This window comes from Mandrillus leucophaeus, unplaced genomic scaffold, assembly GCF_000951045.1.
Source record: "Mandrillus leucophaeus isolate KB7577 unplaced genomic scaffold, Mleu.le_1.0 Scaffold360, whole genome shotgun sequence".
NCBI lineage: Eukaryota > Metazoa > Chordata > Mammalia > Primates > Cercopithecidae > Mandrillus > Mandrillus leucophaeus.
The window spans coordinates 3032076-3046240 of NW_012103810.1; the positions used below are offsets into that span (position 1 = coordinate 3032076).

The 14165-nt window shown below is 42.0% G+C and overlaps 1 protein-coding gene and 1 pseudogene across 4 annotated transcripts in view; one reads left to right on the forward strand and one right to left on the reverse strand.

Moving 5' to 3' along the window:
- The window catches only part of PAK1 (p21 protein (Cdc42/Rac)-activated kinase 1), a 154083-nt gene extending 148905 nt beyond the window's left edge, over nt 1-5178 (forward strand). The window contains exons 15-16 of one of the 3 annotated variants that reach the window (XM_011989733.1): nt 1833-1879; nt 3835-5178. In XM_011989733.1, the coding sequence (XP_011845123.1) occupies nt 1833-1879; nt 3835-3970 (183 nt within the window). In that variant the 3' untranslated portion in view covers nt 3971-5178. The remainder of the gene's footprint in view (nt 1-1832; nt 1880-3834) is intronic. The other 2 variants (XM_011989734.1, XM_011989735.1) reach the window with 2 other exon arrangements.
- A 7925-nt stretch (nt 5179-13103) lies between these two features.
- LOC105546514 lies at nt 13104-13685 on the reverse strand (annotated as a pseudogene). Its single transcript, XR_001007107.1, has one exon. The product of XR_001007107.1 is annotated as a mitochondrial import receptor subunit TOM20 homolog pseudogene (transcript).
- Nucleotides 13686-14165: the final 480 nt, after the last annotated feature.

The window sequence follows — 14165 nt, forward strand, 5'->3', positions numbered from 1 at the left end:
CCTTCCCCGCTTCCTTACTCTCACCTCCCCACAGGGTCTCACTCTGTCACCCGGGCAGGAGCGTACAATGGTGTGATTTTGTCTCACTGCAGTTTTCCTCTCCTGGGTTCACTCAAGTGATCTTCCCACCTCAGCCTCCCAAGTAGCTGGGACTACAGGTACATGCCACCATACCGGGCTAATTTTTTAAAAAGTTTTTTGTAGAGACGCGGTTTTGCTGTGTTAGCCAGGCTGGTCTCAAATTCCTGGGTTCAAGCGATGTGACCACCTCGGTTTCCCAAAGTGCTGGGACTACAGTTATGAGCCACCATGCCCGGCCTGCTTGTATCTTTCATTAGCACATCCTTTGTTCTGTTTGAATTAGTCTGGCAGAGTTTGTTTGAGTCTTGTTGAGAAATGGCTCTCTGACACCCAAATCTTACGCAAGTTATATTTTTGCTGGGATTAGCTCAAAGGATACATTTTTAGCAAAGGAACATACGTTTATTTTATTTTATTTATGTTTTATTTTTTGAGACAGGATCTCTGTCTGTTGCCCAGGCTGGAGTGCAGTGGTGCAGTCATGGCTCACTGCAGCCCCAGCCTCCCCAGGTTCTGCTGATCCTCCCACTTTAGCCTCCAGAGTAGGTGGGACTACAAGCGTGCACCACCATACCTGCCTAATTTTTATATTTTCTGTAAAGACAGGGTTTTGCCATGTTGCTCAGCCTGGGCTCAAACGATCTGCCCGCTATAGCCTCCCAAAGTGTGGAATTACAGGCATGGCATGAGCCACCATGCCCATCCATGGAACATAAGTTTAGAAGATAATTAGTGAGTATGGCTTTTGGAGTCTATACTTTCTTCACTGGAAATCCTCAGATAATGGCAATGATACTCTACTTGTTGAGAGTGAGATTTTGCCAGTTTGTGGAGAAACCCGGAGTCAGGGGTTTACCAGGCCTTTTATACTCCCATCCCCCTAATCCTGATAATTTTACATGGTTGAAAAAATTGCCTTTAGCAGGCCACATCATTTGTATTTAACATATTTGTTTCCAGTACAATTTGTATAACAAGTGTTCTTTTATTGTATTGCCCACTAGTGATTTAATAGTAAGTATCATGTGCAACTTTATGAAGGCATGCACTGTCATTTATTTTCGTATTATAAAGCCCAGGAGTGACAGAGCAGGGCAGGGCAGGGCAGGGCAGGACCTAGCATACTGCCCTGTGTTAATTATGAATCTTTCCTACTGGATTATAACCTCTATTTTATTAATCCCTGAGTTTCTTGTTTTACCTAGAACCTGACTCAGGATAGGTACTCAAAAAATATTTATTGAATTGAATGAAATTGCTGGAAGAACCTACATTGGAATATCATCCTCTGGAACATATTTATCATCTCTTTGTAATTGAGGTTACTGATTATGGAGTACTGGCCTATTAGATATGAGATCTGGGTTCTGCCAAGTGTAACCCATTAGTCTCTAGTATCTGTTGGGACTAAAAGTCTCTTAGTACAATGTAGGACCCCTTTTGCTGTTCATGAGAGTTGTATTCTGCAAACTGTAGGCACTGGGAAATGTGTAAATACGATATGCTAAGCCTGTGATTAGTAAAGATACCATTCTTAATTAAGTACCAAACTATAGTTCTTGAAAGGTTAGTGCCCTCTAAAGTTTTCTTCCTGATACAGTAATATAACTAGTAATAAATGCATTATATTGAATCTTTACCATATTTTAGGCACTAAACACTTTATATATTTAGGCACTAATAAGCACTTTATATATTGTCCTTCACAACAACTCTATGAGTTATAGGTTCTGTTATTCTCATTTTTACAGATGAGGAAACTGAGGTTTCAAGTATTTAGTAACTTTTCCATGATAGCTGATATGTGGCAGATCCAGGATTTCAGCCTGTTTGGCTCCGAAGTGTGTATGCTCTTGGCCACTGCTCTTACAGGCTCAAAGAGTATCACAACTGGAAAGCCCTTAGGGCTCATCTAGTCTGTTTTGTTTATTAGACAGAGAAGGAAACTGAGGCCTCCCAGTTCAGTGTTGGATCCTGCTGCTCTCAACTTAGGGGAATTGTAGAAACATGTGATCTGAGAAAGCTGGCTTTTTAACTTGTTGGTGTACATTGTAAATATTGAAAACCATGACTTTGAGAATCGTAAATCATAAAAGCTTCACATCTGTTTCTCCTGTGAGAACACACTTATGGACAGAAATACATAGGATGATATATATTGGAATTCCTATCTTCATGATTTAGCTAGGATCTTTTATTCCTTTCATAGTAATAGTACCTTCTTGTTCTCAGTAGCTCTTTATACTATCTCTTTCCCAACAGAAGTTGAAAAAATTCTCAGCAAAGAATATTGTATATATGTTTCCCTCTCTTTGTGTGTGTGTGTGTGTGTGTGTACGTACATATATACAATATGACTAATCAAGGGAATTAGAAGTATGGCAGAAGAATCAGATATGTTCATGTGAGTTGAATAATTATGCTTAGAGGTCAAATTTGGTTCTCAATTTCCTAGTAGCCAGGGCAGAAAAGGAAATGTGATAGTTCCTATTTTTTTTTATCAAATATAAGAAATATCCTACATCTTTAAGACACAAAGCTTTTTTACTACTAAATGTTTAAAAACAAAAAAAAAACAAAAAACACCATTTTTGGTTAAGAGGCTCTGAGAATTACATAAGGAATTGTTAGGCCAGGCATGGTGGCTCATGCCTGTAATCCCAGCACTTTGGGAGGCTGAGGCGGGTGGATCACTTGAGGTCAGGAGTTCGAGACCAGCCTGGACAGTATGGCGAAACCCCGTCTCTACTAAAAATACAAAAATTAGCTAGGCATGGTGGTGGGTGCCTGTAGTCCCAGCTATTCAGGAGGTTGAGGCAGGAGAACTGCTTGAACCCGGGAGGCGGAGGTTGCAGTGAGCTGACACCATACCACTGCACTCCAGCCTGGGCAACAGAGTGAGACTCTGCCTCAAAAAAAAAAAAAAAAAAAAAAAAAAAGAAGGGAATTGTTTTCCGTAACAGTTTTACTGAAAATATAGATGCAATTTTCATATATTTTCTCCTAAATAGTCATTAAAGGTTGAAGGTACGGCCCAAAGTACAGCGCAGTGAAAGTGATTTGGGAAAGGACCAAGCTACTGAACTTTTTACTAAATGAATTAGCATTATTGGATTTGAGGATAGAACAATAAATTCCTAGATCAATTCTCCTAAACTGTAGTATTGCAATATACTACTGGGTCATGATCTCCCAATACCTTCCCCAGAGGTAATTGTTATTCTGATTATCACCATGGTTTAGGCTTACCTCAGAAGAAATGGAATAAAACAATATGAACTCGCTTGTCTAGCTTCTTTCCCTTAACATGTCTGTGAGATTCAACCCATTGTCAGTGTACCAATTACTTATTTTATTGCTGTGTAGTTTTCTGTGTAGTATTATATGAATATAACACTATTCATTTTTCCATTCTCTTGGACATTGGGGTTCTTTCTGGTTATTGGCTATTATAAGCAAATCTTCTATGAACATTTCTGTGTATATCTTTTGGTGGCTATACAAACTCATTTCTTTTGGGAATATACCTAGGATTGTAATTACTAGGGTATAGGTAGATGTATGTTTATCTGTAAGTAGATGCTGCCAAACAGTTTTCCAAAGTGGTCTGTTTTAAGATGTCCTTCAATTCGGGGATGATCGGAAGCTTTCCACATAGCACCCTTTACAAACAAGGATGCCCTTATGTCTTGTAACGCTTACTGGGGAAGAATGGTAAATAGTCATGTGTCTTTTGCTATTTTTCTCCTTTCTAGCATCAATTCCTGAAGATTGCCAAGCCCCTCTCCAGCCTCACTCCACTGATTGCTGCCGCAAAGGAGGCAACAAAGAACAATCACTAAAACCACACCCACCCCAGCCTCATTGTGCCAAGCCTTCTGTGAGATAAATGCACATTTCAGAAATTCCAACTCCTGATGCCCTCTTCTCCTTGCCTTGCTTCTCCCATTTCCTGATCTAGTGCTCTCAAGACTTTGATCCTTGGAAACCATGTGTCCAGCATTGAAGAGAATGGCAACTGAATGACTAATCAGATGATGGCCACTTCTAAATAAGGAATTTCCTCCCAATTCATGGATATGAGGGTGGTTTGATTAAGAGTTTATATGAATAAATGTTTCTAGTCTTCCATACGGCAAAATCCTCACCTCCTTCATAACCATCCCCTATAATTAATTCTTGACTATATAAATTTATGGTTTGATAATATCAATTTGTAATCAGTTGAGATTTCTTTAGTGCTTGCTTTTCTGTGACTGAACTGCCCAGACACCTCATTGTACTTGAAAACTGGAACAGCTTGGGAATGCCATGGGGTTTGATAATCTGCCAGGGACATGAAGAGGCTCAGCTTCCTGGACCATGACTTTGGCACAGCTGATCCTGACATGGGAGAACAACCACATTTTTCTTTATGTGTGCTTCTAGCAGCTGTTTGGGAGGACCTTGACCCAATAGTGTTCCCATGCTGTTTCTTGTGAAATGCTCTCGGCTATGTAGCAGCTTTTGATTCCCTGCATACCCTAGGCTGCTGCCCCTATCTTGTCCCTTGTTTATAACATTGAGAGGTTTTCTAGGGCACATACTGAGTGAGAGCATTGTTGAGAAGTCAGGGGAAAAAAGGTGACTACTTTTAGAGCAAGGCTGGGCATCAGCACCTGTCCAGCTCTACTTGTGTGATGTTTCAGGAACTCAGCCCCTTTTTCTGCCTGGGGTAAGGAGCTGAAAGATTAACTTGGATCTTCTAATGGTCTAAATCTTTTGGTCACAATAAAGAGTCTCCAGATTAGAGACTGCATGTTAGTTCTGGATGGATTGGGTGGCCTGACATGATACCCTGCCAGCTGTGAGGGGACCCTGTTTTTAAGATGCATGGCCAAGCTCTCTGCCAATGGAAATGCTTACACTGGGTGTTGGGGATGTTTGCTACCTCCTGCTATTTTTGTGGTTTTGGTTCTCCCACTATGGTAGGACCCCCAGCCAGCATTGTGACTTGTCATGTCAGCCCCATTGACTACCTTCTCATGCTCTGAGGTACTACTGCCTCTGCAGCATAAATTTCTATGTCCGTCAATAAAAGGAGATGAAAGTATTCTATTGGAGTATGCCTTTTTTCTTTTGTTCTCTCTTTCCTTTTCTAATTTTTTATATGAAATAATGAATAGTTTCTTTCTGAACAATTTGAGAGTGGTAAGTTGCAGATAGGATGCCCCTTTACCACTATATACTTGAATGTGTATTCTTTCTTTTTAACACTTTTATGTTAAATATAAATAAAGATAAATGGACCAAAACCATTTGTATTGTTTAAAGAATAATTATAAACACACTTGTATCCATCAAATCAAGAAATGGAACACTGATAATAAGAACCTTCTCTATCTTGTCTTTCCCTTTCTCATAGCCCCCACCCAAGAGGTAACCACTTGTCTTGACTTTTATTTAAATAACTTTCTTGCTTTTCTCTATACTTTCATCACATTCAGGTGTGTTCCAATACAAGTTGATTTTAGTTCGGCCAGTTTTTGAACTTTAAATAAACATATCATAATAGATACGTTCTTTTGTGCCTGTTACTGTTTCCACTCAAGATTATGTTTTTAAGATATATGTACCTAGTTTGTGTGTAGCTCTAGTTCATTTATTATTCCGGCTGTAAGCACTTGAGAGGAAAGTTTTAACTTGTCCAAGATGAATTCTCTGAGGACTGGCCTTCCAAAGGAGTTGGCTTTCTGCAGAACTCTGTCATAATGGACTACAGCCAACTGCTCAAGGCAGCCATACCTGGTAGAATTCTCAGGTGGCTAATCAGGCCACGGGTCTGTCACATCCTACAGCTACAACCATAAGGCTTGAGCCCCAGCTCTGATCACACCAGAGAAAATGCTACTCAAAGATGGCACAACAGAGCTAGAGGCCAGTGTTCTGTTGTGTGGTTTTACTATTGGATCACAGCACCTAATAACTACTAGAGAAGATGTGGTGCTTCTTAGGTATGCAAAATATAATCCCCATGGCTCAGTGCCTGGAGTCCTTCTCTGGAGTATGATATCTGGGCCCTACTACATTTCTTTGCCCCAGAAGGTGATGGACGTTAGAGTTTCCACACTCCGGCTAATGTTCTGTAACCACATGTTTCCACCAATAAAGCAGGCTCTAAAAGGTCTGGAGTGGATACTGCCTTATCAGCTGCCCTTGTCTGCTTCATAATGGCAGCAGTAACTGGGTATTATGGAAACCAACCAAGGAATTAGAGAACCAAGATTCACCTTGGGTGAGAAAATGCCCTCTTGGCACAGGACAGCTGGCCAACCATATTCAAGGACTGGGATTGTGGGTCACTGACCGGTTGCAGAAACAAAACCTGCCAAGCCAAGGAATTTAAGAGTTATATTCCTGAGAATAGAGATCTAGGGGTGGGGGATATCACCCAGGATGGTATTCCAAGGTTGTTTTTAAGAACCTTAGAGTCACCTATGAGGAGACTTCCACTGCAGGAAAGGCTGGACGACTAGCTTTGATTAAGTTCCTGAGAAGCTTAGATTCACTGTGAACTAGAGACTTGAGGTAGAAGTTAGTGATGATCTCTTCAGGGACAGAATTCTGTGGTTACTAATGACCTTGGAGGAAGCTGTCTCCCAGGAGGGGTTCATTGAGAGTAAGGCTGAATCAGTACTGGATGAATTTTAAACTAATCATGTGGAATATGTCCCCTGATGACATGCCCCTTGTGTAAAGAATGGCATATGACCTTACCTGAGCAGAGCCAATCAAATGGGACCCTTCCCTGATGTTCCTCCCTTGGCTGTGAGTGAGGAGCAGCTTGAGATGTCAGTGTTACTAAGGTGTTGCTCTTTCCTAAAAAGCAAAGATTAGGAAGGCCTAAAGAGGTGGTCTATGTGAGATGCAAAAAAGATATCTAGTACAGTAGTCCCCACTTAGCCGCTGCTTCACTTTCCGTGGTTTTAGTAACCCACAGAACAATAAGATACTTGGAGAGAGAGAGAGACCACATTCACATACGTTTTATTACAATGTATTGTTATAACTGTTCTATTTTATTACTCTTGTTCATCTCTTACTGTGCCTAATATGTTAACCTTTATTATAGGTCTATGTATAGGGAAAAAAAAACATAGTATATACAGGGTTTGGTACTATCCATGGTTTTAGACACCCATTGGAGGTCTTGAACATATCTCCTGCAGATAAGGGGGGACTACTGTGTAAGGTATTGGTCTATGTGATTACAGAGACTAACTCTTGGGATCTGTTCCACAAGCTTGAGACCCAGCAAAGTTGGTGGCATAGTTTGAAGGCCGGAGAGCCAGGGAGCCAATGGTGTAGACTCCAGTCTGAGTCTGAAGGACTGAGGACAGGAGCTCTGAGGGCAGGAGAAGATCAATGTCTCAACTCAAAACAGGCAGACAGCAAATTCAACCTTCCTTTTGCCTTTTTGTTCCATTCAGTCCATCAGCAGAAGGGATGATGCCCTTTCATGCTGGGGCGTGCCACCAGCTTTCCTCAGTCCACCAAATCAAGTGCACCCCTCTTCTGAACATACCTTCACAGACACAGCCAGAAGTAACAGTTAACCAGTCATCTGGGCATCCCAGGTCCCAGTCAAGTTGACTCATAAAATTGTCACCCTTCAGGGCCGGGCGTGGTGGCTGATGCCTGTAATCCGAGCACTTTGGGAGGCTGAGGCAAGAGGATCACAAGGTTAGGAGTTTTAGACCAGCCTGGCCAACATAGTGAAACCCTGTCTCTACTAAAAATACAAAAAAAAAAAATTAGCTGGGCATGGTGGCAGGCACCTGTAATCCCAGCTACTTGGGAGGCTGAGGTCGGAGAATCGCTTGAACCCTGAAGGCAGAGGTTGTAGTGAGCCGAGATCACGCCACTGCACTCCAGCCCAGGCGATGGTGTGAGAATCTGTTTCAAAAAAAAAAAAAAAAAATTGTCACCCTTTTTAACCACAATTTTAGGTAAAAGAGATATCCCTTAGGGGAGACCAACTATGTTGACAGCTTTTTTTTTTTTTTTTTTCTTTTCGAGATCAGGATCTCACTCTGTTGCCCAGGCTGGAGTGCAGTGGTGGGATCTCAGCTCACTGCATCCTCCACCTCCTGGGCTCAAGTGATACTCCCACCTCAGCCCCACAAGTAGCTGGGACTACAAGTATTAGCTACCACACCCAGCTGATTTTATTTTATTTTATTTTATTTATGATTATGATTATTATTTTTTTTGTAGAGACAGGATTTCACCATGTTGCCCATACTGATCTCAAACTCCTGAGCTCAAGTGATCCAGCCACCTTGGCCTCCCAAAGTGCTAGGATTACGGGCATAAACCACACACCCGGCCTGAGCTGACAGCTCTTATGCTATGGGGTAATGGCTTTTAGATCAAGGGGTCAAAAGTGATGAGACTGGTGACCCCCAATGTTGTTTTATTAGGGAAAAAATCCCAAAAGGTACAGGAGTGCCTCCATGCAGTTGTTGAAAGGACAGGTAACAGACTGACAGTTTATGGGTGAGATATAGAGAATGCTAGCTGATGGTATAGCCCATCCAGGAGACAGGAGTGATGAGAACCCAAAGATTGCACCCTGATTTTAAGACTGTGATGGTAAACTGGTATGTTTGATGAGGACTAAAGAATCATTAATGATCACCCCTCTGGATTCGTAGAGTTGTCTGATTCATTAGGTGTTAAGACAGAAGCATTGGTTGTCCTGTGAACTTTCCAACACAATTTAGGCTCTGTAGGAATGACTGTTTACTACTAGGATGTCTAGATATCCATTCAGACAGTGGATCATGCCCAGGCATCTTAACACAGCACATTCCTATATCTTTTACTGCCTGCAGAGTATGAAGGCAAGAGAACCCTGAAACTCTATTCATAGACACTTGCAGCTTGTCTAATTCTATATGTCCTGAATACATTTATTGCCTGCATTAGTTTTCTATTGCTACATAACAAATTACCATAAACTTTGTGGCTTAAAACAACACAGATTATCTGATAGTTTCTATAAGTCAGAAGCCTGCACAGCATGGCTGAATTTTCTGCTCAGGGCCTCATCAAACTGAATGAAATTCCCCAGGTGTTGGTTCAGGCTGTGGTTCATGTGGAGCTGGGAGTCTTCTTCCAGGCTCACTGGTTGGTTGTAGAATTTATTTCCTTATAGATGTAGGACTAAGGTCTTATTTTCATGCTAGCTGTCAGCTGGGGACCACTCAGCTCCTAGAGGATGCCTGCAGTTTCTTGCCACATGGCTCCCATAGGTAACTCACAAAATACATGTTTGTTTTCTTCCAGGTCAGCTAGAATATATCTCTCTGACTTTGCTTCTGCAACTAGCCAGAGAAAACTTTTTTTTTCTCCAAGCCCTTTAATATTCACTTAAACAGTTGAGGCACAAGCAGTAATAAAACTGCATTTTTTTTTGAGAGAGTCTTGCTCTGTTGCCCAGGCTGGAGTGCAGTGGCACGATCTCCGCTCACTGCAAGCTCCGCCTCCTGGGTTCACACCATTCTCCTTCCTTAGCCTCCCGACTAGCTGGACTACAGGCACCTGCCACCACACGCAGCTAATTCTTTTGTATTTTTGGTAGAGACAGGGTTTCACCGTGTTAGCCAGAATGGTCTCAGTCTCCTGACTTTGTGATCTGCCCACCTCGGCCTCCCAAAGTGCTGGGATTACAGGCATGAGCCACTGCACTGGGCCCTAAAACTGCATTTTTTGCATTACAAGAAGATTGTGTATGCTATGGTGCATGATATACCAATTTTCTAATCTCTTCTGCAATGACATTTCATTAACACTCTGGTCCACAGGTTGATTTCATAAAGTCAGAATGGCAGGCAGGAAGTTGGTAAAATAAACTTACTGAGAGGCAAAAGGAACCAAACATTTACTGACTGCCTACTATGCACGCTCCACTAGGTTTTACACATGTTACATAAATGTGAACCTAAATTCTAGTTATCAGTTAACAGGCCACCATTGCTATGGCCAGTAAGTCTATGTTTTAAATGTTCTTTCACCTTAAGTACGAATTGTGGAACAAAACAATGGATCTTTGCCCAAAGAAGCATGTCAACTGTTGCACTAATACGTTATTCCCATTTCCAAAGTTTTTGTTTTTAGTAAGTGTAACATTAACACATGGAAACATTCAAGCTGTTTATTACTCCACTGAAATTTGGGATTTTTTCGTTCTCACCTGCTGAGCACCATTTGGCCAGCATCACTACAACGACCTGATTCTATCACCTTGTAAAACTTAAGATGGGAACGGATAGTGTTTGGTGATTCCATTTTTGGGAAAAAAAGTGCTGATTTTTTCTTTAACTTGACACAGCTAGCTTTAAAAAGTAGTACCTCATTTTAAAGCACCAAGGTTGTCATTTAAATAAGAAAATGTACTTGGCTTAATGAGCTATAAAATGAAGCTATCACTGCCTTTTCAAGCATTACAGGAAAGCCAGTATGTTCAGAGCCAAGTGATACTCAGCTCATACTGCACTCCAGTTCACAAGGAAATGGTGTTTCTACCCTCCCCAAACCTAAGCTGCTTCTCACTCCTCCAGCCAGCCCTCCTTTTTCTGAGCCTGTTCTTTCCATGCTGAGCTGCCTGCCCCTTGCTCCCTTTCCCACCCCTGTTCTCTCTCTAACTGCCCCTCTATATACATCTGGGTTGGTGCCTAAGATTTCTTAGCTGCCTGGTTAATCACTGACCAATCACCACTACACTGCTTTGGATTTGGGATCCCACTAGTAAAACTAACTGGCATGTTTGTACTTGTCAATCCCCCGCCCCGCCCCCGCCAAAAACATCCTGTGTCACCAAAACAGCACTGTTTAAGGGTTCAGGATCACAAACCCTCAAGATACCTGAGAAAGGTCCTGAAATGTGAGTCACCTAGTCTAATAGTAGAGGTTAAGTTCAGAGATGAAATGTGACTTACTCAAGGCTCTGCAGCTAATCAGAGGCAGAAACTAGAACTGTTTCCCTTTCCACTACACCACAAAAACCCGAGGTTAATAAAGATTAAGAAGAGTTTGTAAGTAAACCAAAATAAAATGCCTAGTACATAGGAAAAGTCTTTGGGATCTTTCCACAGAAGTTTAGACAGAATAAAGGCAATCTTTACAATGAGAAATGCTACTCAGTTTAACAGATGCCGCCAAGTACCAAGGATCCTTACTCAATTCTGAAATGGAATCTGTGACTACGGAAAATATGTCACTATTTGAGAATAAGAGGTCCCACCTGCTCCATTCTTTTCAAGTTTTCAGTCACAAGGTTGTAACTTACTCTCATCGTTTAACAAGATAAATTAAGTTGAAGTAGGATTTGGTACATTGACGATAAAAGCAAAAGGCAACAAACATTTTTACAAGCAGATCATCCCAGTTACCTTAAAAGTTTCAGATTAATTTACAGAGAAGTGACAGAACCATATAATTTCAGTGAAAATCAACAAGATAGTTATACCATTAAAAAAAGATCAATTTGGCCAGGCGCGGTGGCTCACGTCTATAATCCCAGCACTTTGGGAGGCCAAGGCTGGCAGATCACCTGAGGTCAGAAGTTCGAGACCAGCCTGACCAACATGGAAAAACCCTGTCTCTACTAAAAATACAAAAAAATTAGCCAGGCATGGTGGTGCATGCCTGTCGTTCCAGCTATTCGGGAGGCTGAGGCAGGAGAATCGCTTGAACCTGGGAGGCGGAGGTTGCGGTGAGCCAAGACCATGCCATTGCACCCCAGCCTGGGCAACAAGAGTGAAACTCTGTCTCAAAAAAAAAAAAAAAGAGAAAAAAAAAATCAATTCGGAAATACTAAGACAAGCATGCAAAATTCAGAATATAAAAAAACGCAAGGCCTGGTTGCCCACATACATTCCTTAGGTTAAAGTGGATTTAAAGATGCTTATCAGAACCCAGTGAATCAGAAGCTGAAAGGAACACTTTGGTGATCAGCAGACACATTCTCTCATGTAAAAAATGGAGGGAAAGTGAGCACACAGGAACTGGTGAATCTCACAAGGCTAGATTAGGGGTGTACATAGCCCTAATTCCTGGTGCTATTTGCAACTACATATATTTAAAATACAAGGAGGTAAATACCCAGAACACATTAAGCCCACTGATTTAAACAAAGCATTTCAAGACCGATATACAGAAAGGGAATGAAGTTGTTAACACAGGACAGCAGCACACCTCACATATTTATGTCTAAGCGATTAAATGGAAATAAATGATTGCTCAAAAACTTTAACGCTCAGTTTTCACAAACACAATCAAGTCTATCAAATTTCCGGATTTACAGCAAAATGTACAAGCTAAAAAAGTGTACATTCTTCAGTTTCTCCTATACTTATTCTTTTTCCCCCCTATTTTCAAAACTGAGCACTGGGTATTTTTAACATAAGCCATGTCATATGTACAGTTTAACTATGTTTCTAGAATAAACAAAATCCATAATATTTCAGTAATTCATAGGGTATTTATAAAATGAAAAGTTCTCTATCAAAATACACTTTTCACTGGGAAAAAAGATAGACAAATGGATCTACACAAAGTAAACATTAACTTTGGTAGATTTCAGTGTAGTTCATAACAAGCATATTTGCCCTTATTCCCCCAGAGCTGCTCAACTACCAAGAATTTTAAATATATATATATATGTATATATACACACACTTTTTTTTTTTTTTTTTGAGATGGAGCGCTCACCCTGTCGCCCAGGCTGAAGTGCAATGGCATGGTTTCAGCTCACTGCAACCTCCACCTCCTGGGTTCTACCGATTATCCTGCCTCAGCCTCCCGAGTAGCTGGGCTTACAGGTGCCTGCCAACACACCCGGCTAATTTTTTGTATGTTCAGTAGAGATGGGGTTTCACCATGTTGGCCAGGCTTGTCTCGAACTCCTGACCTCATGAGCCACCTGCCTCGGCCCCCCAAAGTGCTGGGATTACAGGCGTGAGCCGCAGCGCCTGGCCTTAAATATTTTTAACTAAGATTTTATTATGTTGACATTTGTTTCTCATTCCACATCATCTTCAGCCAAGCTCTGAGCACTTATAATTCTCTAATTTTGGGGAGCTTAGTCAGAAGCATCTGGAACACTGGTGGTGGAAGAGTTTGCTGTAAGACCTGCAGTAACTGCTGTGGCTGTCCACACACAGCAATTGCATTTGTCAGATGGTCTACACCCTTCTCATATTCACCTTGAGCTAGTAACTCTTCACCAAGCTGTGTTTCTTCAAGGAAGAATTTCTGAACAGCTTCAGCATCTTTAAGGTTAGGTAAGTTGGAAAACCCAGCTCTCTGCTTGGGAAGCTTCTGTTTCTTCGTTCTCAAAGCCTGTTCTTGAAGCTGGGGTCACTTTGTCTTTTGTGGTCGAAGTAGATGCAGTACCCGATAAAAAGGGCCCGGCATACACTGGCGGCGATGGCGCTCTTCCAACCCACAGTCTTCTCTACAATGCAGACCATGGACGGTGGCGGCAGGGACTGCGAAGGAGTGGTGGGCCACGAACCCTCAGGGCGGAGGTTGCCACTCATACCCAATGCCCGCGGGTCAGGGACTCGGAAAGCCTGAGAAAACTTTTAAAGGGCTCATGTGATTAGATCAGGCTTGCCTAGATAATCCCTATTTCTAGGTCAATTGATTGGGGAACTTAATTACATGTGCAAACCCCTTCACCACAGTACCTAGCCTGAATAACTGGGAGAAGGTATGTGGACAACAATGGCTGGGAATGTTGGTGGGTCATCTTAGAATTCCTCCCAGCTACCGGGCGCGGTGGCTCACGCCTGTAATCCCAGTACTTTGGGAGGCTGAGACAGGTGGATCACCTGAGGTCGGGAGTTCGAGACCAGCTTGACCAACATGGAGAAACCCTGTCTCTACTAAAAATGCAAAATCAGCCAGGCATGGTGGCGCATGCCTGTCGTCCCAGCTACTCGGGAGACTGAGGCAGGAGAATCGTTTGAACTTGGGAGGCAGAGGTTGCAGTGAGCTGAGATCATGCCACTATACTCCAGCCTGGGCAACAAGAG